Source organism: Symphodus melops (genome assembly GCF_947650265.1).
Source record: "Symphodus melops genome assembly, chromosome: 1".
Lineage (NCBI taxonomy): Eukaryota > Metazoa > Chordata > Actinopteri > Labriformes > Labridae > Symphodus > Symphodus melops.
This window is the reverse complement of record NC_136691.1, coordinates 51105462-51128528: the sequence shown is the minus strand read 5'-3', so window position 1 is coordinate 51128528 and position 23067 is coordinate 51105462. Positions and strand designations below refer to the sequence as shown.

General features: G+C 40.7%; 1 protein-coding gene across 1 annotated transcript in view; it reads left to right on the top strand.

The window, feature by feature from the left end:
- dock8 (dedicator of cytokinesis 8) overlaps nucleotides 1-23067 on the top strand; it is a 64470-nt gene that overhangs the window by 35408 nt on the left and 5995 nt on the right. Inside the window, exons 22-46 of the mRNA XM_079359281.1 lie at nucleotides 81-253; nucleotides 1181-1273; nucleotides 2156-2251; nucleotides 2743-2892; nucleotides 3155-3268; nucleotides 3796-3951; nucleotides 4369-4508; nucleotides 4736-4899; nucleotides 5912-6063; nucleotides 8281-8463; nucleotides 8680-8806; nucleotides 9866-9953; nucleotides 10110-10206; nucleotides 11198-11332; nucleotides 11598-11750; nucleotides 14706-14864; nucleotides 14955-15055; nucleotides 16730-16922; nucleotides 17550-17693; nucleotides 18936-19067; nucleotides 19416-19550; nucleotides 20000-20089; nucleotides 21153-21389; nucleotides 21478-21621; nucleotides 22759-22865. Of these exons, the coding sequence (XP_079215407.1) occupies nucleotides 81-253; nucleotides 1181-1273; nucleotides 2156-2251; nucleotides 2743-2892; nucleotides 3155-3268; nucleotides 3796-3951; nucleotides 4369-4508; nucleotides 4736-4899; nucleotides 5912-6063; nucleotides 8281-8463; nucleotides 8680-8806; nucleotides 9866-9953; nucleotides 10110-10206; nucleotides 11198-11332; nucleotides 11598-11750; nucleotides 14706-14864; nucleotides 14955-15055; nucleotides 16730-16922; nucleotides 17550-17693; nucleotides 18936-19067; nucleotides 19416-19550; nucleotides 20000-20089; nucleotides 21153-21389; nucleotides 21478-21621; nucleotides 22759-22865 (3463 nt within the window). The remainder of the gene's footprint in view (nucleotides 1-80; nucleotides 254-1180; nucleotides 1274-2155; nucleotides 2252-2742; nucleotides 2893-3154; nucleotides 3269-3795; nucleotides 3952-4368; nucleotides 4509-4735; nucleotides 4900-5911; nucleotides 6064-8280; nucleotides 8464-8679; nucleotides 8807-9865; nucleotides 9954-10109; nucleotides 10207-11197; nucleotides 11333-11597; nucleotides 11751-14705; nucleotides 14865-14954; nucleotides 15056-16729; nucleotides 16923-17549; nucleotides 17694-18935; nucleotides 19068-19415; nucleotides 19551-19999; nucleotides 20090-21152; nucleotides 21390-21477; nucleotides 21622-22758; nucleotides 22866-23067) is intronic.

Sequence of the window (23067 nt, the reverse complement as noted above, 5' to 3'; positions counted from 1 at the left end):
ACTGTTGTAATGTTATCCATTTGATGTTTGTTTTCGCCATTTAAGAATATGTAATTGTGTGTCATTGAACCTGTGTTAAGGTTCAGCGAGTATGATACCTTCGTCAGAGAGCCGTTACAGCACGATGGGTCGGGCTACAGCGGCCACAGTGGGCAGTATGCTCCTCCAGTCCAGAATCCGCAGCAGCAGCAACCCGGACATTCCTGCTCCACACAACTCTGCTGAAGATGCCGAGGTCAAAAACATCTTAAAGGTACAGATGGTGAACCATAGAAACCCCACATTTAAAAGAAAAACGTGTACAGGAACCGTTTCAGGGTCACATAAAGTAAGTTCAGGTCTGAAAACTTTTCTTGTTGTGGGAATAGACTGATAGACATAAAATGCATGTACACAAAGAACAGGCTTTCCCAACCTTGGGATCTTGACTCCATGTAAGCTCGCATGAAATTCAAATGGGATTGCCTGAAATTTCTTTTACGACACAAGAAACTTGCAGATTCTGTCTCTGTCATCCGTTGTGCAGAAATGTTATCCCAGTCCTTCTTCCTCTGTCCTCAATAATTTCAAAGAAAAGCTAAATGTGCTCTAAATTAAATAGTTTACTTGCAGCACAGTAAACTTCTGCATTATTGAAAACAAATGAATTTTTTTATCAATGTGTTGTGGTTTGGAGGTCTGGGATCGTCAGAGTTTTGTGAAGTCAAAGTGGATGAAAGGTTGAAAACAACTGACATAGAGGGTATTTCGTTTTCATTGAAAAATGTGGTTTTATTTCACCTTTATTTATCCAGGAAAAGTACATATAATAACATTTACTAAATGCGTCCTTATTTTTGCTGATGGTTGTATTTGTACTTTATATGTATATTTGACTTTAAGGCTATGCAATAAATTGCAGTTTCATTGGTATTGCAAAATCAGTGTTTGCAGTAAACCCATCACAAAAGTCTAAACGTATTGCAATAAATTATAATGTCAAAAGGCAATGCTCAGTTGAGCATGTGTACATTTCCCATTTTGGATGGAGGTTTGACATCACACACTGCAAACACACTCAGTGCAGTATACTGAAGAAAACATTCACTCAGCACATGAAGTATTGTAATAGGCTGCTGGATGCCCACTCTAATGAATGCATTCATCATGCCCAATGTGATGAAACCTTTTCTGTCTCTAGGGCCACAACAACCCAGGCAGTCGCATGTCCACCTATGGGGAGGTAACAAACCACCAGAACTCCACTGGAAGCATCAGGCCGTCAAACAGGAAGGTAACACATTTCATCTTTTCCTCAGCTTCTCATGTCCCATTTTAAGAGACATTTGATAATGCTCCATGTGTTTCTGATTATGAGGTGGACGTCTTTGTGTCATACATTTTACATATTTAATGTAAGGATAATATATATGTACGAGAAACAGACCATTTGTTTATTTTTAGTGTCAGATTAATAATCATGAAACAAAATAGCATCTTTTTAAATGTTAAATTCTGAATTATTAGGAAAGAGTGAATGAGACGCTGATCGACATTGTCACTTCCATCTTCCTACCTTGTTATGTACCGTTAGACAAATTGAAGCTACATTATACAGTGACACGTTGGCAGTGGTGCATAGTGGTGTCCAGCTAAAATAAAAAACAGAGCATGGATTTGATGACCCTGATGAAGGCCACAAACCAAACAGCATCGACTCAAGTCAACACAAGCCAAAGTGGCTCCTGCTGCTTCGTCTGCGGCGAGTGAATGCATGTGAATAACATAAATAACTTCTAATGTCTGTTTTAAATATCAACCTCCTCCATCAGTGTGTGAATGTGTAGGTGTGAGATGTGGAGTATCAGAAGACTAGAAAAGAACATTATACTTAATGAGTCAAGCTTTGAGCATTCAGTTCCCCTGGTGACCACTAGGTGGGAGTGTTACACTGAGGACACGCTTTTTTTTCTGGTTGTTTGGGTTATTGATGTTTTTCTTGTCCTGTTTTTTTTTTTTTTTTCCAAGCTTAGCCATTATGTCAAAATTAATTTGAGGTCAAGTCAAGGCCAGTGTAATACCTGCAGATGTCTAATGTAATTGCACAATCTTGATCCCATTGGCTTACATAGGACAGATGTGTCTCACTTCAGATTGTGTGTTTTCTCTCCTGCAGCAGTTTCATGAGGAGTTGGCCCTGCAGATGGTCGTCAGCACCGGGGTTTGCAGAGAAAATGCATACAAATATGCCTGGTTTTTCTTTGAACTGCTGGTCAGTGGGCTTTTTTTTACCATTTAAATGGTGTTATGGTAGCGAAAAAGAGAGAACTGTTTCTGGTAATAAAATAGATTTAGATTTTAAACAATACACAATCTTGTTAATACACGCTTTGGAGGACTGGTGAATAATTAAAAGTTTTTGAATCACTATAGTTTGTAGTTTATCAAGCTGTTGGACAATGTGTCACTCCCTTAGAGTTTTATAAGTGTATCTCATAATCACCCTCCAGTTAATCTTATTTATTAATGCTCCACTCTTCTGTAAACTCTCTTAAGCATCTTAGAGGCATCTTTAATATTTCAAAAGAAAACTGAGGATAGAAAAGGATAACTGATCAATTTGTGCTCTTTTCTTATCAACTCCTCCCCTCCTCTGGCAGGTTTCTTGACAGATTATTGAATAACATGCATATTCATCTCTCTCTCTTTCGATTAACGCTCGTTTCTTTTGTATCCCCTCGTTTTTTTATCTTTCTTTAACAGGTGAAAGGCATGGCACAGCATGTGTCCTATCTCGACAAGCACAGCGTCCCTCGAAGAAGCCGCTTCTCTGATCGATTTAAGGATGACATCACTACTATTGTCTCTGTGGTAACAGCTGAGATCGGCACCATCCTTGTCAAACAGCATAAGGTACTATAACCTTATCTATACCGTAGTCTGATCCCGATATCCTTGACTGTGTCAGTGTACCTTCTGTTTTCCTGGGTTGGTTTCAGCAGAAGCAGTTTCAGCCCTGAGTGTACATGTTGTCAGTGTCCTCAAAACAACAGGGGAGATGGAGGTGCTAATTATATTTGCCTCCGCGGCATCAACAGCTCAGCTTTCATGGCTATTTGCTTGGCAAGATCCACTCAGCTTACTGATTGCTCTTTGTTTGTTGTTGTTGTTTTAGGAGGTAGAGCAAGCAGAGAAAGTCAACATCAGTCTGGCCTTCTTCCTCTATGACCTGCTTTCTCTCATGGACCGAGGATTTGTCTTTCAGCTGGTGAAAAACTACTGCAACCAGGTAAAAATAGTCAAAGAAACACTGATGACAACCTCATCTTCTTTAGTGAAATGAATGTAGTATCTTCTTTATGTGGAAACATTTTGTGAGCGTGCCTTTTTTAATAGTCTTTTTGTTTTCTTCCAGTTTATTTTTACTTTCATGTTTGAACTGTGTAAAACATGGACGTAGTCATCCATTGGTTTCTGAAGAGGTCTTATTAGGTCTAAATATGGAGATCTGCTGTCATAAAAGAGATGCTAACATGGGACATAATGACTGAACTTTATTGATCCTTTTGGGATGACTCCCTCAAGGAAATTTAGGTTCCAGCAACATATACAATAAAAATAAAAAATAAAAATGTAGCAGGTAACAATATAAATAATAATATAGCATAAATAATAGAACACTCTATTTAACTTAAGTGCCCAGCCTCAAGTGGACACTTAGGGAATTGCACTTGCACTCTTGTATTTACTTAATTTTTCAACACCACAGGTTGAAACTTGGTCTAAAAAACGTTTTTCCCCCTTCGTCCACTGCAGATGTCAGCTAAGAGTGTATCCATGCCAACACTGATCAGCATGCGTCTAGAGTTCCTGCGAATCCTGTGCAGTCACGAGCATTACCTCAACCTGAGCCTCTTCTTCAGCAGCCCCGCCTCCGCTCCTGCCTCACCATGTCCCTCTATCTCCTCACAGGTTTGTCACTTGTCCGTCAAAGTTCCCACCTGTATATTTGTAATGTTAGACGTACAAGGTGATTCATTGTTACCAATAATCACTGCCGTTTTGAATAAAGAATTGTATCTCTGCTGCAGAGAAGTAAAAAGTGAGTGTAAATCTTTGAACTTGCTGGTATTTATAGCAATTTAAAAGAAAAAATACATATTGTGTTATTAATCAGTCTTTAGATATACTGTTTTTTGCATTTCTCCCCTTACAATAGGAGACAGTTCCATATATGTGTAAACCTACTTGTCAGTTAACCTGATTCTAAGGAAAATTTTAAGTGGTGACTTAACAGATTGAATAGGTGAATCTGAATGGCTTCTCCTTCCAACTTCCTGACCCTTTAATTTAATTTCTGTTGCCCTTTCATTTGTATTTCGACCTCAGAGTTCTGGCTCCATTGGTTTTCAAGAGCAGCAGAGGATCATGGCACTGTTTGAGCTTTCTCAGGAGTTCAAGCAGCAGCACTACCTCACCGGTCTGCTGCTGACAGAGCTCAGTGCGGCTCTCGACTTGGAGTCAGAGGGGTAAGAAACAACTTCTACCATATTAACATGTTGGTCCTGACCTTGTTATTACACAGCTTTCTATTAATTTGTCCAACATCAACAAGGTATCTTTTACAACGACTATGATTTATCTGTTTGGCTGTATTTAGAGTTATTGCTTTGATCTTGACAAAAGGGCAACAACTTAATATTTGATTCCGGTTAACTTTGCATGAAATTCATAAAACCTATATGTATGTTCCCAGAGGAAAGGTCCAGAGAAAGGCCATCAATGCCATTTACAGCCTACTGTGTTCCCATGATCTTGACCATCGCTGTATCAAACCTGAGGTCAGAGCCAAGGTGGCAGCTCTCTATCTCTCCCTGGTGGGGATTATCATCGACTCCACCAACTATCTGGACTTCACTGGTAAATATACACACAAATGTATAACAGCTGTAATAACATTTATTTCATTTTGTCATTCATAACATAGACCTCAATAAGAATAACAAACTTTTGTTTTCCACTGTGGATGAACATATAAACTTTGCAACCACCAGCCCACATTATTATGTTGACAGTTATATTATTTGTAGTTAATAGTTTAGTTACTGTAACTTTAGTGTCAATGGAAACAATTAGAATCAAACCAAGTGGCAAACTCCTGGTGTTGAAGAATGATGTAGGCGTGCGATGAACAGAATGAGCAGGACTTCCCTGGAAAAATGTCTAATCTCTAACAGATGAATCTGAATCAACTCTGAATCATCTCTTATTAACAAGAAGTAGCGTGTGGTGGTCAGTATCTGCAGAAACTCTTCCTGTAGCATGTGTTTTCTTTTTTAGCTGTCTGTTCAAAGTATTTTTGGCATTAACCTTCGGGCAGTAGGGTTGCAGTCCCTGAGTCATTAACAGATGTGTGTCAGAAAGGGAATCGCATAGTATCATATCACAGGAGCTAACAGACACTGAAGCTACTGGCATAGCTGAGCTTAATTTAATTTAGAATATAAGAAGAGAAGAAGAAGGAGATTAATGACATAACACGTGGTTTGAAATGGAAACCACCTCCAAAAACAACGGTGCCACCTGCAACAACCTCAGGCTGCTTTAATGCAAGCCCCAGGTATTGACAGGTTTTTGTTGCAGTCACATAATGTGCCCGCACCCCGACCGAGAAACATCAAAACCAAGGACATCATCAAGTGGACCTTAATTCACTTGAATCTACCACTTTTTAAACTATATTTCTTTTGAAAGTATTTTGCAGTTTTGTTTGTTTATTCTACCTTCTTTTTCACACATGAAGAAGGCATGTTTTAAATCAAAGATTAATTGATGTCAGAGGTTGGTTTACATGAAAGGTTTATTTTAATCCTGTGTACTCCAGCTCCCTCTTCTTCACTTTAACATATTTGACCCCTCATTTTCTCCGTAGTTTCTGATGCACGCGGCGGGAAAAACAAGACGGGCGGACTTGAGGATGACCTTGAAAATGTCCCAGCCATCAATCAGTCTGTTGCCATGGCAATTGCCGGGAACCCCTTCAACACGCTAGGACGGAATGTTCTTGTTTCCATGGCATCCCTGGTAAAATTCAGATATAATCTCTAAATGTTAAGGTGATAACAGATTATAGTTTGTTATTGTTTTAAAAAGTTATAAAGTGCACATGTGTTTGGGTCTGTGTGAAAGTGTTCTGCCTCCTAACAGGTGAGCTGCACTGAGGCAGATTGATTAGCTGTCAGCGCCACACACACACTTCATCCATCCTGAAAAATCACACCCATACATGTACTCACACACTCACATCCACACACACACACACACACTCACACATGTCTATGGGAAATGGTTTATGGGCAGGAATTGCCATCATAAGTGAACAGGGCCGTCCTCTCTGACAAACAGATCCATCAAGTGTAGCTACAGCAACAGCACAACAACAAAAAAAGAACACTGCCTTTCTCTTCATCTTCCTCTGCCTCTCTCCAGGAGATGAATCAGTTCCTTCCATGTTAAAACAGGAAATACTGTTGTGGAAAAACTGATTTTCACACAACTGAGCCATCACCTGGTATCCATCACAAATCCATATACGGCTGCCAGAGCGCTTGCTCTTCATTTTCATGCTGATCCCCTTCAAACAATGTTTGACTCTTTTACTCATGGCAACAGAACTGGTGACTCCCCTGCAGCATATTTTACAAATAAACAAGTGATGCTTTTGATTATATCCCACAAATATTCTGACGTTGGTTGTGTTGAGCTTACGGAGACCTGAAAACCAGGTTCTGTGAGGGACACCCAGAGCACTAGGAGGTTAATGGGTACATTTATCAAAGCTGCCACACAGTGAAGCAGCAGTGGCTCTCCATAGCAGCGATTCATCATCACACGAATGAAGGTAAATTAATCTGCACTAGATTTAACGGCTATTAAAATGGGGAAGTAGAACCTACTTTTCTAAAACCGCTGTGGCTAAACATCTTTGTGGTTTAGTGAAGCCTGTAAAAGATACGGTTAGTTGGTTGAATACACTCATTCAATTCACTGTGTAACTTAAAAAAATAAATAAAAAGAACCCAGCCATATCACTCACAGTGTTTGGAAGAGACCTGCTGTCTGAACTCCCTTCAAGTTCAATATAGCCAGGATATATTCACAGGAGCCAGGCCTGTGCTACCCTCCACTTTATCATGTGATACAGCTATAGCAATGCCAGTGCAAACACACACACACACACACACACACACACACACACACACACACACACACACACACACACACACACACACACACACACGTTCACAAACCCTAACAAAAGAGATCAGGCTAAACGATCACACGAAACAGGTTATCAACTCAGCAAGTAAACAGTGAGTTCATATGAGGATGTTCTATGGGTGGCGATGTTCGCAGCATCTGACAGAGTATAGAAGTGAAATCACGTGAAGACGTCTGCCGGCAGCATTCCTTCATATTTCACAAACACGTCAAACTATGATATTATGTCATAATTATAGGAAGCAACTGGAACACCTACTTCAGCGTGAGATCACAACAGATGCAGCACAAAATGTAGGAAGAACATATCAGAGTGTGAATGCCTAACTGAGGCTTATACTGTCACTAAATCATTTATATTCTGGTCTACTATGCACAAATAAGGATTAACACCAACTTCTTCCCTTAGATTAATCATTCTCTCAAATGTGCTTTTGTGGGGTGTTTTATAGTTTAAGATATACTGTAATATTTTATCTGCAGCCCCAACAGTGTTATTGAGCTCATAAAAATGAACATGAATACATAATTGAAGGCAGTAAGTAGCCTTCGCTTTATGTTAACATTCAAACGTCAGAGCTTTGTTTAGTCTCTGCTGGAGGATAATAACTTTAAAGCCTCGTTAAAATATCACACGTTTCTTTTCTTCGCTCTTTCGCTCAGCTCACAGAGCTCCTCAATCAAGAGATCTGATTGGTCAGTAGACATATCTTACATGTTGAGCTTTTACCTAGCTCTGAAGCTGTTTACATATCCACAAGGTTAGGTGTTACCATGGCAATGTACCTCGGGAAGAAGTGAACCTCCTTCGTAGTACAGAAAACCTCGAGTTAACCCCAGTAACAGAATATCCAGCTTGTCAGTACAGGCAGCTTGACTGTACAGTATGTGATGTCGGATTCCTTTTCAGTTATGTTACGTCTCCGTTTTGAATGTCTTTAAAAGTGGAACAGAGTCTCTTTTTCTTGGACCTTAAACTCGACCAAACACCATGTCCGTCTCTCTCCTCTGTCCTCCCAGCAAGGTAAATCCACAGCCACCTTGGCAGCCGACACCAGTCGCCACCTGTTGGTGTGTTTCCTATGGGTGATGAAGAACGCTGACCGGAATCTGATTCAGCGCTGGACCGTAGATATGCCTCCCTCACAGCTGAACAAGCTGCTGGAGCTCCTCACTATCTGCGTGTCCTGCTTTGAGTACAGGGTCAGTTTTTGTTGCATTTTGGCATCAGTGCACACATCTGAATTCCATTTTATGTTTTTATAACTACAGATGGAAAGGTGCGTATGCGTAGGTCTTTTCTCCAGCTGTGTTTATCACACAAAATGTAGGAATAAATGCAGAGTATTTAGAATAAAGTATTACAACTGTATTCAATGTGCGTTTGCACCAGGTGAATATTTGTTTTTGTGTTTGCAGGGTAAGCAGAGCGGGGACAAAGTAAGCACCCAGGCCTTACAGAAATCCCAGCAGGCAAAGCTGCAGCTGGAAGAAGCCCTGCTGAGAGGAATGGGCGCCCGTGGGGAAATGATGAGACGAGTTGGAGGTAGTGTATCTCCTTGCACTTTAACAACTACCTTTTTGCAAGGTGCTTCTCTGTCAGATTTAGATCTGCGATTTCTGCAATATTTTAACAGTTTTGTACATGATCTACCCTTCCAAACTGGAGAACACTCACATTTTTGAAATGTTATCAGTATTTCAGAAATGTGGGGTCAGCAAGTCACTGTAAGAACCAATTTCAGGTCAGGCAACCTGTGATTAGTCTCTCCAAGTCTTCTTGCAATAGTCAGGAGTTTAGTACATCTTATGTTTGCTCTGTGTGCAGTTTTTTAAACATGCCCATACTCTTGTGTGTTTGGACTGCAAGTAGATTTTGGACTATAGAAAAAAAAAACGCTCTAATAGTTTTCTCACGTCATCTAAAGAGCTTCTTGTACAGAAACAAACAGCACATTTTGTTTTTGCATTCATCGTCATGCTAATTACTCCCTCACACTGCATGGAGTCCTCTTACATTTTTAGTGCATATTCTGTACTCAGAGTACCCTGTGCAAACAATCAGTCATGGTGGTTTATAATTTAATCCCAGTTGATTTAAAAATGTGTGTAAAAATGAGTCGATTGTCTTCTAAAGCAAATGTAAAGTTTTCCCCTCTTACAAAAAGGATTCTGTTGAAATCAAAAGTATGAGTCAGAAGGATATACCTTGTGACAAAACTGACCTAGATATAAATATATAGCTGAGGTGATATCAGTATTATTAAGCGAGGACACAGAGTAGCAGTCACTGGTGTCACTTCACAGCTGGTGTCTGGTGTGCATCCCCGTGCGGTCATGAATGAGAAGGAAAGATGTGTTGACAGAACAACTAAATTATAAATGCAAGTTCATAAAACTAAAAAATTACATGTACAAGTTCGACCAACTCAGAAAGTTTAGTTTTGTTTAAAATGAATACAAATTGATCTCAAGTATATATTTTTTTTGTTTTGTTTACATTTCTGGAGAAACAAAATGAATGAGCAGCCCGGACACAAACTTTTTACAAGTTCGTTTTTTTGTTTTTTTTGTAAATAACAAAATTCTTTTGAATTCGTCACAGGAATGGATAAGACTATGGGCCAGAGGGAGCACCTACGATGGAGGAAAGACCTCACTCAGTGGAGACAGACGAATGACAGACAGGATAAGTAAGTCATGATCCCCGGTCGGTCTTTTTCGACGGCCTTATCTATATTTTGACCGTGTTATCGTCTCTTTAAATGTCTCTCCTTTTGATTGAAATCTAAAATTGAAATAAAAAGAATGAGAAAAATAAAAATAAAAAATGTCTCTCCTTCACTTAGGACTAAAGCGGAGTTGGACCAGGAGGCTCTGATCAGTGGGAACTTAGCCACAGAGGCTAACCTTATAGTGCTGGACCTGCTGGAAACCATCGTACAGGTGAGAACACTCAATCCAGTATATTTCAACACAGTGTGTCTAAAAGATGTAGACGACAACAAGACCAGTACCAGGAAAATGAAGGGCGGCTTTTTAAGTGACCTGACACATCGTGTTGTGTTCATATTTGGATATTTTGCAGTAGCAGAGAGATCCTCAGAGTCAACAAGAGATTATCTTTCATCAGCAAGCCCCATCTCAAATCAGTCAATGTGTTTGCATAATTTAAATATCAACAGAGAACCTGAATCACTATTTGTGTAAGCCCAGCTTTCTTAGCATGGAGCCAGATCAACAAGAGAAAAAACACCAAAAGTTAGTCATAATTTAAATTTTAGAAAAATATCTGTGGATCCTATTAGATGAGTGGATTTTGATTATTTATTAAACTGAATATAAAAGATTAATTTTAATATACAGTAAACCCTTAAATATATTTTAAAAATGTTCTGTTTTCATTTAGTCTCGTAGAGGAACTGGCTCAGTGCAGATTCATTACTTGTTTAAAGATAATTTATTTTGACACGTGTTGAACAAAACTATGTGACACGATTAAGTCTTAACTTACATGCTTATCCTCTTCTCTTTTCTAAACTTTAGTTGTTTACAATATTAAATTCTGCCTTTTTTATTGTGCAAATGTGAAAAGGATGCATGCCTAAACAATAAGGCAGCTGTGAAATAGTCAGACATACCCAAGGCAGTAATAAACAAGCAAACTGGGGAAAATAAAAGTGTGAGGAAGTAAGGAAGAACGTTATTTCGATGGACTTAAAGAGATGAGAGGAGGGGTTGTGTGGATCAATAACACCCATCTATGAATGTGTAGGTGTGTGTGAGCTTGTAATCGTACAGAAAGTGAATATTGCAGGAAATGTGGTAACAGAATGGAGCTCGACTGCTGTTAGAAATATTGGCTATGTTTTGCCTCTAAGTGTGTATTCACAGGTGCAACTATTTCCTCCTCTTTTCCCATCCCTTTCACGTCCAGGCGGTGCCATTGGCCGACTGTAAGGACAGCGTGGTTGGCGGCGTGCTAAAGGTGTTGCTCCACTCTCTCACCTGCAACCAGAGCAGCACTTTCCTCTCTCACACCTTCAGCACACTCCGAGCGCTGGTTGTCAAGGTACTTTTAATACGAAGTGTGTGTGTGTGTGCGTGTGTGTGTGTGTGTGTGTGTGGTCGCACTTTGTGAAAATACAGGAGGAGATGTGTGGGCGGATGTGTATACACAGGCACTCTGTGTCTAAATTAAATGTTCTTATTAGCCTGTGGGGGAGGCAAACTGCGGATACAAGGCTGGTGGAATGAATGTGTGTGTCTGTGTCATACCGCTTCATGTCAGTGTCTGGTTTTATTTTTCTGCATTTTTACCTTTTTTTTGTGTGCAGTTTGGAGACTTGTTGTTTGAGGAGGAGGCGGAGCAGTGTGCCGACCTGTGCCAGAAGGTGCTTCAGTACTGCAGCAGCCCTCTCGACGAGAACAGGAGCCAGGCCTGTGCTACCCTCTACCTCATCATGAGATACAGCTACAGCAACGCCAGTGTAAGCACACGCACGCATGAACGCGCACACACGCACGACACACACACACACACACACACACACACACACACATCACACACAAACTCTCCTGTATATGTTCCAAAAGGTTGCAGCCTCATAGATTTACCCACACAAAGCAAATGTCAGGCGTGTTACCTTTTCTGTCAGATAAAACCTTATCTAACATCGAAGCCTGCTGCAGAAATTGCATTTATGTCAGGCTAAATTGGATTTAAGTGCACATGAGAGGGCAGAATTGCTTGTGATGCATGTTCTTGTGAACACGCACACAGAAGCGGGATGTCACACACATCTTATCCCATCTTCTTTTGACTTTTCCCCTCCTGCTCGGCTTTAATGTCTTTTCCATGTCTATTTTGAGCGTGCCGCAGAAACTTTCTGCTGAAGGATGTGTCTCTGAGAAGAGAGCGGAGAGATATGTCACTGTCTGCCTCCTCATGTTCCTACCCCTCTTTAACTAATGACAGCCGGGCCTCTGTGCGTGAGTGTGTGTTTCAGTTACATATGTGTCAGTGTGTAGGTTTATGCGCATGAAGGGCAGAGAGAGAGAGGAGAAAAAAAGAGTGAGTGAAGAAGAAGTCAGCATGGAGATTGAGGAGTGTTTTTGCCAGGGGTGAAGCAGCGATGGAGGGATGAGATTGAAAAGAGACAGATCTGAAGGAAGGGAGATTTAGGATCGAATTTCTTCTTTCATTTTCTCTGCTAGTTCTGTAAGTGCTGCTGCACTCGATATTTCCTGTGTTTACAGTCTGTACACTTTAATGAAAGTCAGACACCAGCCTGTGGAGCACTCTTAGAAACACACTCGTACAGTATGTCCAGTTGGAGGACAGCATTTCTCTCCTGCGTGTCTCAGCGTGTGTTTGTTTATTCGCTGTATACAGAGGGAGCTGTGATCTGAATTAGCGTAGCAGCCATATGACTCATTCACACAGAACTTACTCTTTACCTCTTCCTTTGTTTATGTTTTCATCCCTTCATCTGCCCACGCTTTGCTCTCCGTATGTCACACACATTTTTTTCCCCTCTTCATCATTTACTTTCCTTTTAGATTGCGGTTCAAACATTTTTTTTTTACAACAGGCCTTTTCTTCCTTCTGAAATGGAACCATTCACCAAAAAAAAAAGCAGATACCTGTGGTCGCGACTAATCCACCAAAGTTATGGAAAGCTTGGAACAAAAAAAGATGGCGTAAAAGTGAAGATTAGAAAGAAGAAGAAAAAGAGAGACAAGGAGGGTTATGTTGACTTCGTCAATCATTTAGGCTACTTTAGCGCGCACACACACACACACACACACACACACACACACACACACACACACACACACACACACACACACACACACACACACACACACACACACACACACATGTACACCCTGAGTTAGAGGGCAGTGATGGGTGGTTAGGCTCTGGCTCCATGCTCAGTTGAACAGAATGGGGCCGTAGAGATGATCCATGGGTGATTATGTCTCTGCTAATGGGAGATCATTTCCCGCTTAGCTGGTCATGCCGGAGATAGATGGGACGTCACACATACACAAGCACTCTCTCTCTCTCTCTCTCTCTCTCTCTCTCTCTCTCTCTCTCTCTCTCTCTCTCTCTGCTACACACACCCGCGCGTGGTCCCTGCTGTCGAGGATGGAGGGGTGTTTGTCAGGCCTGTTATCTTTGACAGGTCGTGTGAAGGATGGAGTGAACAGTAAAAGAAGGAGGCAAGGGACAAAAACTGAGGAGAGGAAACAAGAAAAATCTGCTTAGCTATCAAAGTATTGATTAAAACAAAAAACTAAAATTTTATCAAGTGTGTTTGTATGATTTGTAGTCCAAATATTTCTTCCCATTTCATAAAAGCCGCATTCATCTGACTATTAATAATTATTTTTTTCTAGAATTTCTAGAAATAAGATATAAATGCCACAAGTAGGCTTTTCTTTCTTCATTGGCAGCTAGTGTAATTTATTACAAGCAATGAGATGTTTATCTGGACTTGTCAGCTGAGTGTGACTCTTATTTAGTGCAATGAGACACTTCTGATTAGAAATGAGACAAATGCACTTGATAATATTAAAGGTTTGTTTTCAGTGCTTTATTGGTCGGTCACATTTATTTTTATAAATACAGAAAGAATTTTGTTACTCAAGCAAAGGGACACCAAGCTGCATGACTGAGTAATCTTTTAGTTTTCATAGCATGATGTAAGGTTTGATGAACGGCAACAACTCCAAGAGTAAAATAGGGAGATGTTTAACTTTCAAAAAAGAAAAAGAAAAAATCAAATACATGTTTTACTCAAAAATGCAAGAATCCGTTTATATTTATCGGATTTCTGTGTTCTATTTGAGGAGTTTGTGTCAAAAAGAAAACGATGAAATACTGAAAACAGTCTACATTTCCATAATGTGATTATCAATGAATGATAATGCAAAAAAAAAACTATTGTGAGAAAAAAGCATGCAAATGTGTGTTGTGTATTTTTTATGCATGCAGGATATGGTAATGCTTTGAAACGTAGTCATCATAAATAAGTCATACCTCCCACACAAAGACTGATGTGTTTTTTGATCCATGTATTGTGGTAGCTTGTTTTAATGTATCCATGTTATGTTTGAAGGAGTCATCACAGATAGTGTGTCAGTCTGCTGCCCCAAACTCTTTTTATCAAAGGACATTTTTCTTGACCACTATGAAATATGAACCCAAAACAACAACTTCATCTCTTATAAAACCACTCTGTCTAGTCAATGAATATTTTACACGTTTGTTTATAGCTTACAGGCAAGCTGTCAGACAGAAACATGGCTAATCTCTGCTAAAAAGACATAGCATCAAATTCTGTGTTGCTGTGTTGCAGTTTAACATCAGTCTTAATGTATCATAAGTACTGCAGATTATCCCTAACATTCACTGTCGCCCTCTCTGCTTTTACCAGAACTTCTCAAGAGTGAAGATGCAGGTCACCATGTCTCTGGCCTCGCTGGTGGGCAAATCATCCGACTTCCAGGAGGAATACTTACGACGCTCTCTCCGCACCATCCTGGCCTACGCGGAGGAGGACGGAGAGATGCAGAGCACTCAGCTGCCCTCACAGGTATAGAATCGCACACAAACACAATGCATTACGTGGCTGATATTGATCGTATTGACGTCTCATGCCGGCCTCTTGCCTCTGAATTTTCAGGTGGATGAGCTTCTGAGAAACCTCAACAGTATTTTGTCAGACACGGTTAAGATGAGGGAGTTCCAGGAAGATCCGGAGATGCTCATGGACCTCATGTACAGGTGAAAACACTTTTAGAAAATCCTTTACAAAGCCTGTCTCCTTGTGTCGTCTTGTGTCTCTTTTTCTCATCAGCCTGTGGCGTCTCTCTCTGTTGCGCTGCTGGTTCCTATTTCTCTGTGGTCTGGGCTGTTTTGCCTCTGTTTGCTGCCCTCACTATGGAAACCATGTGGTAGCAGTTTAGTCTTCTGATCTGGCTTTGTGTATATGCAAATGCAAACAGTGTGTGTACAATTGTGTTGAAGAGCACGAAGGGGAAACGCTGAGACAAAGAGAGCATACATGTGCTGTATGTTGATTCAGGCACGTCACCTCAACATGCTCTAATGTCACCTTCTACATGTGTCATTTATCATCCACCTTTCTGTTTGCGTTTAGTTTCCGGTCGCCTGACGAGGGTTTGATGGCTGCACAGATTGTTTTTTTTATTTTTTACTCTCACCTAGACTCACCCCAACGTTTACCTCAGAGCTCCCAAACACACAGATCATTGATGCACGACACATTTGGCCTCCAGATGCTGGAATTCATTTAAGCATAGTAATAGTGACTCACCTGCTTTATAAATGAATTCATTCAGACTGTTTCAGACCGGTTTCCCATGCTGTTTGGCTCATGATTATTCATGCACTGCATTCGCAGGGAAACATTTTCCATATTCTTTGTTTCCCCTAAAAACCCTAATCGGGTAATAAACTGTGTGTGGTTGACATCATAGGTCATGTGACAGTTGCAATGCTATATATACAATACATAACAGGGCTGGGTAACCCACAACATGATGCACGCCACGTGGCTTGCGATAAGGATAAAATCACGAGACAGGATTCATTTATATATTAGAGACAAGGTGCAGGATTCATTTATTCTCTTTCATTTGGTGTTGTTTTCCCGTCTTATCGTGCTTCAGCTCCTCACCTTTTTTTCACCCTATTAGATATTATGTCTTTTTGTCCTCGTTTTATTTCACTGTCAACTTTTTTTTGTTACCTTCTTACCTTTTGTTCAGCCCTCATTCATGTCACAAGCGCCGCCGTTAGGACTCATTAAGCGGTGAAACGATGGTTAATCTGTTGAGAGCTCTTTTAAAAAAAAGTAAATGCTGTATATAGGTATCAACAATTATTCTATCACGTGAGTCAGCGTTACGATACGTCTCTGTATTGATCATTCTTCACGCTACTAATTCACCATCACGCTCAACGCTAAAAGATCCTTAAAGAGTAGCTTGAAAGTTCTTGTGGTATGTCATGAGAAAAGGAAAAAAATAGTGAACTCTTTAAAAACTTAAAACAAGAAGTTATTTTAAATATAAAGTATTCAGCTTTAATTTGTTTTAATTGTATCTGCTTCAATAAAGGGTTGAGAGTAAAATTAGGGGTCATTCATAAACTCTGTTTTATTTAAATGTACTAAGCTTACTTTGTAGTTTACATTTCAGGGCCTTTGTCATGATACGCTGAAATAAATTGAATGTAGTTACCCAATTCATCCTTTCACTAACAAAGTTCTGTCTTGTTAATGTGGGTGGTTTTTCAGATGAAATAGCCCTGTTTGTATTGATGCTGCATGTTTCAAACCCTCCAACTGTCCTTCTTATATCAGTGTGATGTTTACATGGTTAAATAAGGAAAAAAACACAGCATCAATGGCCTTCTTGTCCTCCCCCTCCCCAGGATAGCAAAGGGCTACCAGACGTCTCCTGACCTCCGTCTGACCTGGCTGCAGAACATGGCGGAGAAGCACAACAACAGGAAGTGTTACACTGAGTCGGCCATGTGCCTGGTCCACGCTGCTGCCCTGGTGGCCGAGTATCTCAGCATGCTGGAGGATCACAAGTATCTTCCTGTTGGCAGCGTCACTTTCCAGGTAGAGAACACAAACACAGATATGCACACCAAATAAGCCCGAAACAAAACAAAAACAAAAACAAAAAATATTCAGACAGGGAATTGGTGTAGTTATTACCACACCAACGAAGCATTCATCATTTGTTTGTTGTAACTGTTGGTTGTTTAGTTGAACAGAGGCAAACCCTTCCTGCACTCCACAAATCATCACACACCTCCCCATGGATTATTTCCAAATATGGTCTGTTAGTGTCCAGAGGGGGGAGCTGTACACTCATAACGTCAACATGTAAATATGGTCCCCTGGTAGCTCTGCTTAACACAACGCCTTTGAAGATGAAGGGTGGAAAAAAGGCAAATGTGCTCCTGTGGGATCATATGAACAGACTGTTCCCATGAACTGAAAACAGACAGTTAGACAGTTATAACCCTTCCTATGAAAACACAGTTATTGATTAGCTGGACCTCTGTGGCGCTTTGGTACAGGACCCTCTAACCTGCAGCAGTCAGCAGGTCATTGATTGGATGGCCATCAAATTAGTTCCTTTTCCCTCTGTAGGACATCTCCTTTTAAAGTCCGCCATGTCATTGATTATTTGATTAAGAAGGTTAATTGATTGATTAGCTGCCTTTTTTTTCTCTTCAGAACATCTCCCCCAACGTGCTGGAGGAATCGGCGGTGTCGGATGACATCCTGTCCCCAGACGAGGACGGAGTGTGTTCAGGACGCTACTTCACTGAGAGCGGCCTGGTGGGACTGCTGGAGCAGGCGGCGGAGCTCTTCAGTAATGTAATACATGAAGCTGCAGTCATATTTCTACATGTTTGTTAGAATCCTGTGAATGTGTCCTGGACATGTAACTCTGTCTACCAACATTTAGTGGTATATTAGATGTTATATCCAAATTCACAATTTAAAGTCCTTAAAGAAGGATGTAATGGGCCACTTTGAAATGAAAGAAGACCAAATAGTTGTTTTGATCCCAAGTCCAGCCTCTGCCAAGGCTAAAAGCCAATCTCAACCTGTATCCACAAATGCACAAATGCAGGCAGGCTGCCTCTGAAGTCTGAGTTAGTCCTTCACACGTTCCCCTCCCAGGAGGAAAGACTATGCCTGTTGACTGAAGGGATGGCGTTCTCAGAAAGCAGGACAGGAAGTAAGCAGAATGACGTGGGAATGGTGGACAGGGAAACACAGTCCAATGCAATGATGACAGTTTTACCCTAAATTAAAGTTAAATGTAAGTAAATAAGAGACAGGGGAAGAAAATACTGCAGAACAGAAAATATAATGAAGCTATTTCATTTCTTGCACAGAGATCGCAGCAGTGGCGTGCCAGCTGATACACGTGATCACGCCTGCTTGTTTGCTGATGGTGGATTTTCCTGATTTAGTGCTAATTTTGAAATTAGAGGGCTGGAAGGAGAAAATGTGGGTGTAAATACCTGCTTTTAGGTCTCACTCATGCAGGTCACCCCAAACATTTAGGGACAATTTCAGGACTTTTGTATAGTTAATGATTTTAGGGCGGCCCCTGAGGTGACCAATCAGATTTCAAGGGTGGCCAATACAGACCCGGATGCCCCTGGATTCGTCCCTAATCTGTAATATACCATAATAGCATCAGTTCCTCGTTTAATAGTAAAGCATAGCAGTACTGTGATCATTTCTTCTAGGGTATCATCTACACCCTAAAAGTTAGGTAGTGGATATTACAGGGAAGATGAATATATGCTGTCTAGAATGAGATCGAGTACCCTTAATTGGCAGAATAATGCATCGTGATTCATATTTATTTTCCTACTGCCAAAGTGAGACTTAAAGTGGATCAAGAACAACAAACAAATATCTCCTTTTTAACATGACTATGACCTTTAAACCGGTTTTTGCTGCTACTACCAACCCCATATTACCATTAAGATTATCTGGAGCAATAAAGCAATACAAATACATAAGATTTTGATAATACAGATTAAGGTTGAAATGATCAGTATGTAGTCTTGCTAACCATCGGTGTGGATGTCTTTTCAGGGTGGTCTCTACGAGGCAGTGAATGAGGTCTACAAGATCATCCTACCGATCCTAGAAGCTCACAGAGATTTCAGAAAACTGGCATCCACCCACGACAAGCTGCAGAGAGCCTTTGATAACATCATTCAAAAGGTAAAAACAAGGGAACAGCATGCTAAAAAAGATAGTTACATACCAGATGCCATCAAGTGAAAGGATCTATTGCGTAACTGAGAAACAAACATTTTGTTTTGGTCAGATATAAAGAATCTGCTCCTTTTTAAAAAAACATGTTTTGTAACTATTCTCTTGAAAGAGATGGATACCAACTTGGTGTTTTTTTCAAAGGCTTAACAGCTACAATAAATTTCGGAATCATCTCTTTAAAGTGCTCTTTACAATAAGGATCCCATAAAACGGAAAATGCAATGAAAATAATGAGAAACTATCTGTCATTCTGACTGGAGACTAATATAAAATATTCTCTTTGTTTCCCTCCAGGGCCACAAGAGGATGTTTGGAACCTATTTCCGGGTGGGATTTTATGGGGCCAAGTTCGGCGACCTGGATGGACGGGAATTCATTTACAAGGAGCCAGGGATTACACATCTGCCTGAGATATCACACAGGCTGGAGGTACACACGAGAGAGAGAGCGAGAGAGAGAGAGAGAGAGAGGAATGTGTATGTATGTTTGTGTGCTTGGACGCTGTGGGGGAAGGGGGGCAGGATCGGGCTTGACTGGATCCCTGGAATCTGATAATGACTGAGAAACTTTGATTAACTTAAGGGCTCAGTGTAAGAGTCAGAATCATCTGTTTTTAGTGAGTTTTACCAGAGGGTAAAAGACTTGGCATTCACTTACATGCCCGGATAAGAATAATAAAACAATGTGATGAAGATCAACACACTGTCATCATCAATCTCGGGTCAAATCAACTAAATGAAATGTAAGGTATTTCATGATCTCAAAGGTTCATTTTCAACCTTTTTTTTTTTTTTTTTTTTAATCTTTTTAGATTTGCCTTTAAAAAAATAATATATTATTGCTCCTAAGTCTGAGTACACATTTTCTCCCATTCCTAGAACTTCTACAGTCAATGTTTTGGAGGCGACACGTTGGTGATGATCAAAGATTCTACTCCAGTGAACAGGAAAGAGTTAGACCCCAACAAGGTAAGTGACTCTTAATTCATCTCACTGATTACGTCTACATGTCACTCTGAAGTGTAACAAACAACTATTGTTAAATGTTTTTTCACCTCATACTGCCGTACGGTTACACACTCTCTGGGGATTATTAGAACAATGTGTTCTTCTTTTATTCCAACATGATATTATAGCCTCACATTTCAATATCTTACTTCTTGTAATATTGTGTGGGCCAGCGCGTTACACACACAGTTTTGTTTAAATTCTATTGCTGCAGAAACGTTTTGTCAGGATGGCAACTTTCCCCAAGTCCTGTGATGAAACCTCCCCACTTTATTTGAAGTGTAACATACTGACAGTTTGATATGAGAGTGCAAACTTGCCGGACAGTTTTAAAACATGTTTTCATTTGTGATTCTCAAGTGATTTTTTATTCAATGAGACAAATCAGTAACCTTTACTTACCAATGTGTATTTGTAAGCATAGCAAGTGTTACTGTTGTAAAAATATGTAGAAAAATAAATCATTCTGGTTATTTAAATAAAACACAAACCAAACAATTATAAAGAGAACCCCAAAAGTCAGTATAGGGAGATGGATTGATTCTCATATAATAAATAGAATTAATAAGATGTGCTTAAAATATGTTCAGTTAGAGTGTGTAATGTACTGCAAATCCTAAAGTTAACATAGGGGATGCATTTGTCCCTAACAAGGCGATCCAATTCATATGTTGTATCCCAGGCTAGGAACCGAATCAGGCACAATTTATTCAAATATATATCCAGGCTGACCTGATTTATGAAGTGGAGAGTGTCAGTCGTTTCCATCAACGTCAGAGTCTCGTGAGATTGGAGACAATAAGCACAGTTTGCAGAAAAAGCAGTAAAACTTTTGTGAACCGGCTCGTTACTTTATAATCGACCAGTCAGACATTGACCGTTTGTATTTCATTTTACTTGTTCAGTGTTAACTTAGACAAAACAAACTTACCAAAAGAACTTGCAGTGAAAACTACATTTTCACTTACTATGTTGTGTATATTGACAACGCACCCGTAAACAGTGACCCACCACTGCTTTCCAGGCATATATCCAGATCACCTTTGTGGAGCCCTTCTTTGATGACTATGAGATGAAAGACCGGATGACAAACTTTGAGAAGAACTTCAACCTGCGGCGCTTCATGTACACCACGCCTTTCACCAAGTGTGGACGACCACGGGGTGAACTCAACGAGCAGTACAAGAGGAAGACCATCCTCACCACCATGCATGCTTTCCCCTACATCAAAACTCGCATCAACGTCATCCAGAAAGAGGAGGTTTGAGTTCAGTTCACGGTATCACAACATCTAGCTGCTATAATTCGACAGTTTGCACATTACTCTGCCTCTTTTCTGTTGTTCCCAGTTTGTCCTGACTCCTATTGAAGTGGCCATAGAGGACATGCAGAAGAAGACCAGAGAGCTCGCTGTGGCCACACACAGAGAACAGCCTGATGCTAAGATGTTACAGATGCTGCTACAAGGCTCGGTGGGCGCTACTGTTAACCAGGTACGAAACGAGGACCGAATTTCATTTGGCACTAGCGCCTGTCTGCTTCCATTACATCTGAAATGATCACTTACTTCATGTTTAACAAAATGATGGCTGTTGTCCCAAAAATGATTGCTCTTTTAAATCATACACAGCCCCCTTTTTGTCCTCCCTTAAGTGTTCCCTCTTAATGTGCAGGGGAGAAAAATAAAGCAGCATAATTTGCCTCTATTTATCTTATCACATTTACAGTTTCCATTGTAGTCACAGGGTGCAGGTGGGAGACATGACAGCGATCACACATCAAAGCCCTCACCCCATCCACAGGCCTAATCCTTCCTTTGCTTCTCCCCTGATTTAGTTAAAACGTCAATTCATGGGCCCCTCTTCCTTTCATGTCTCTGCTGCACGCCATGCTGAACCGGAGGTCTCTTTGATCTGATAGCTTCCAGGTCCTACCAGCATGGCGAATGTTGGAGTAATGATGAAGCTAGCTATGGCGTCTCCCCCTGCGCTTTATCTTCCAGAGTCTAATCTGACAGGTCCCTCGCTCTGTCCTGATGGTTGTATACATAACGCTAATGCTCAGCAGCTCCGTAAACATATAAGTCTTGACTGTAATCAGCAGAGGAGGCTGGGTTTCTGTGTGTGGGTCTGCAGCTCAAACCAAGGACTGAGGCCCAGGCCCCCAATGCGTTTATGATGCTAATCAGAGCTGTTTAACTGTGCCTGTCGTGGTGCAGACGCTGTGTGAGTGCGCTGGGGTTTTATGATGAATATAAGTTAGGATAACAAGGTCTCATGCTGGGAAAATGGAAGCCAAATGGTTAATGTATGCAGGGTTAGCAATGACATTAGCCATGCAGGATGCTAATCATGGCTCCTTCTTTCATCTGATATCTTCCTCATGTTCCAGTTCAGCATGTTGGTCCTTTGCTGCACTATGCATTCACTTAGGAAGTCATTTCCGCCTGTCTGAATGAAGGGCATTTTCATCCCTCCTTTGTTTACACGCTCTCAAACGCTTCCTCTCTTACCTCCCCTCTTTCCTTCCTCCGCCTTGTTTTTGCTCTTTCTTTCTTTGTGTCTCTAACTTTGTCTCTTTGTTGTCGTCCCTTCCCTCCTCTCTCCGCCCCCCCCTCCGTTTCGTTGTAGGGCCCATTGGAGGTGGCCCAGGTCTTCCTGAATGAGATCCCAGCGGACCCGAAGCTCTTCCGTCACCATAATAAACTGCGCCTGTGTTTCAAAGAGTTTATAATGAGGTAAGATACGATCAAAGCAACACCGCCTCGTGACGACGCACTGCACCGAAGTCGAGCAAAAATTAGGAACAGCAACACAAAAAAATGCAGAAAAACGTAAAGAAGTAAAGAAGATGCAGCGTCTATTGGTTTTGTATATTATTTGTTCCAGCTTGTTTTATTGTTTCCTGTGGCTGACACTGGCTTAGGAGGAGGAACTGTG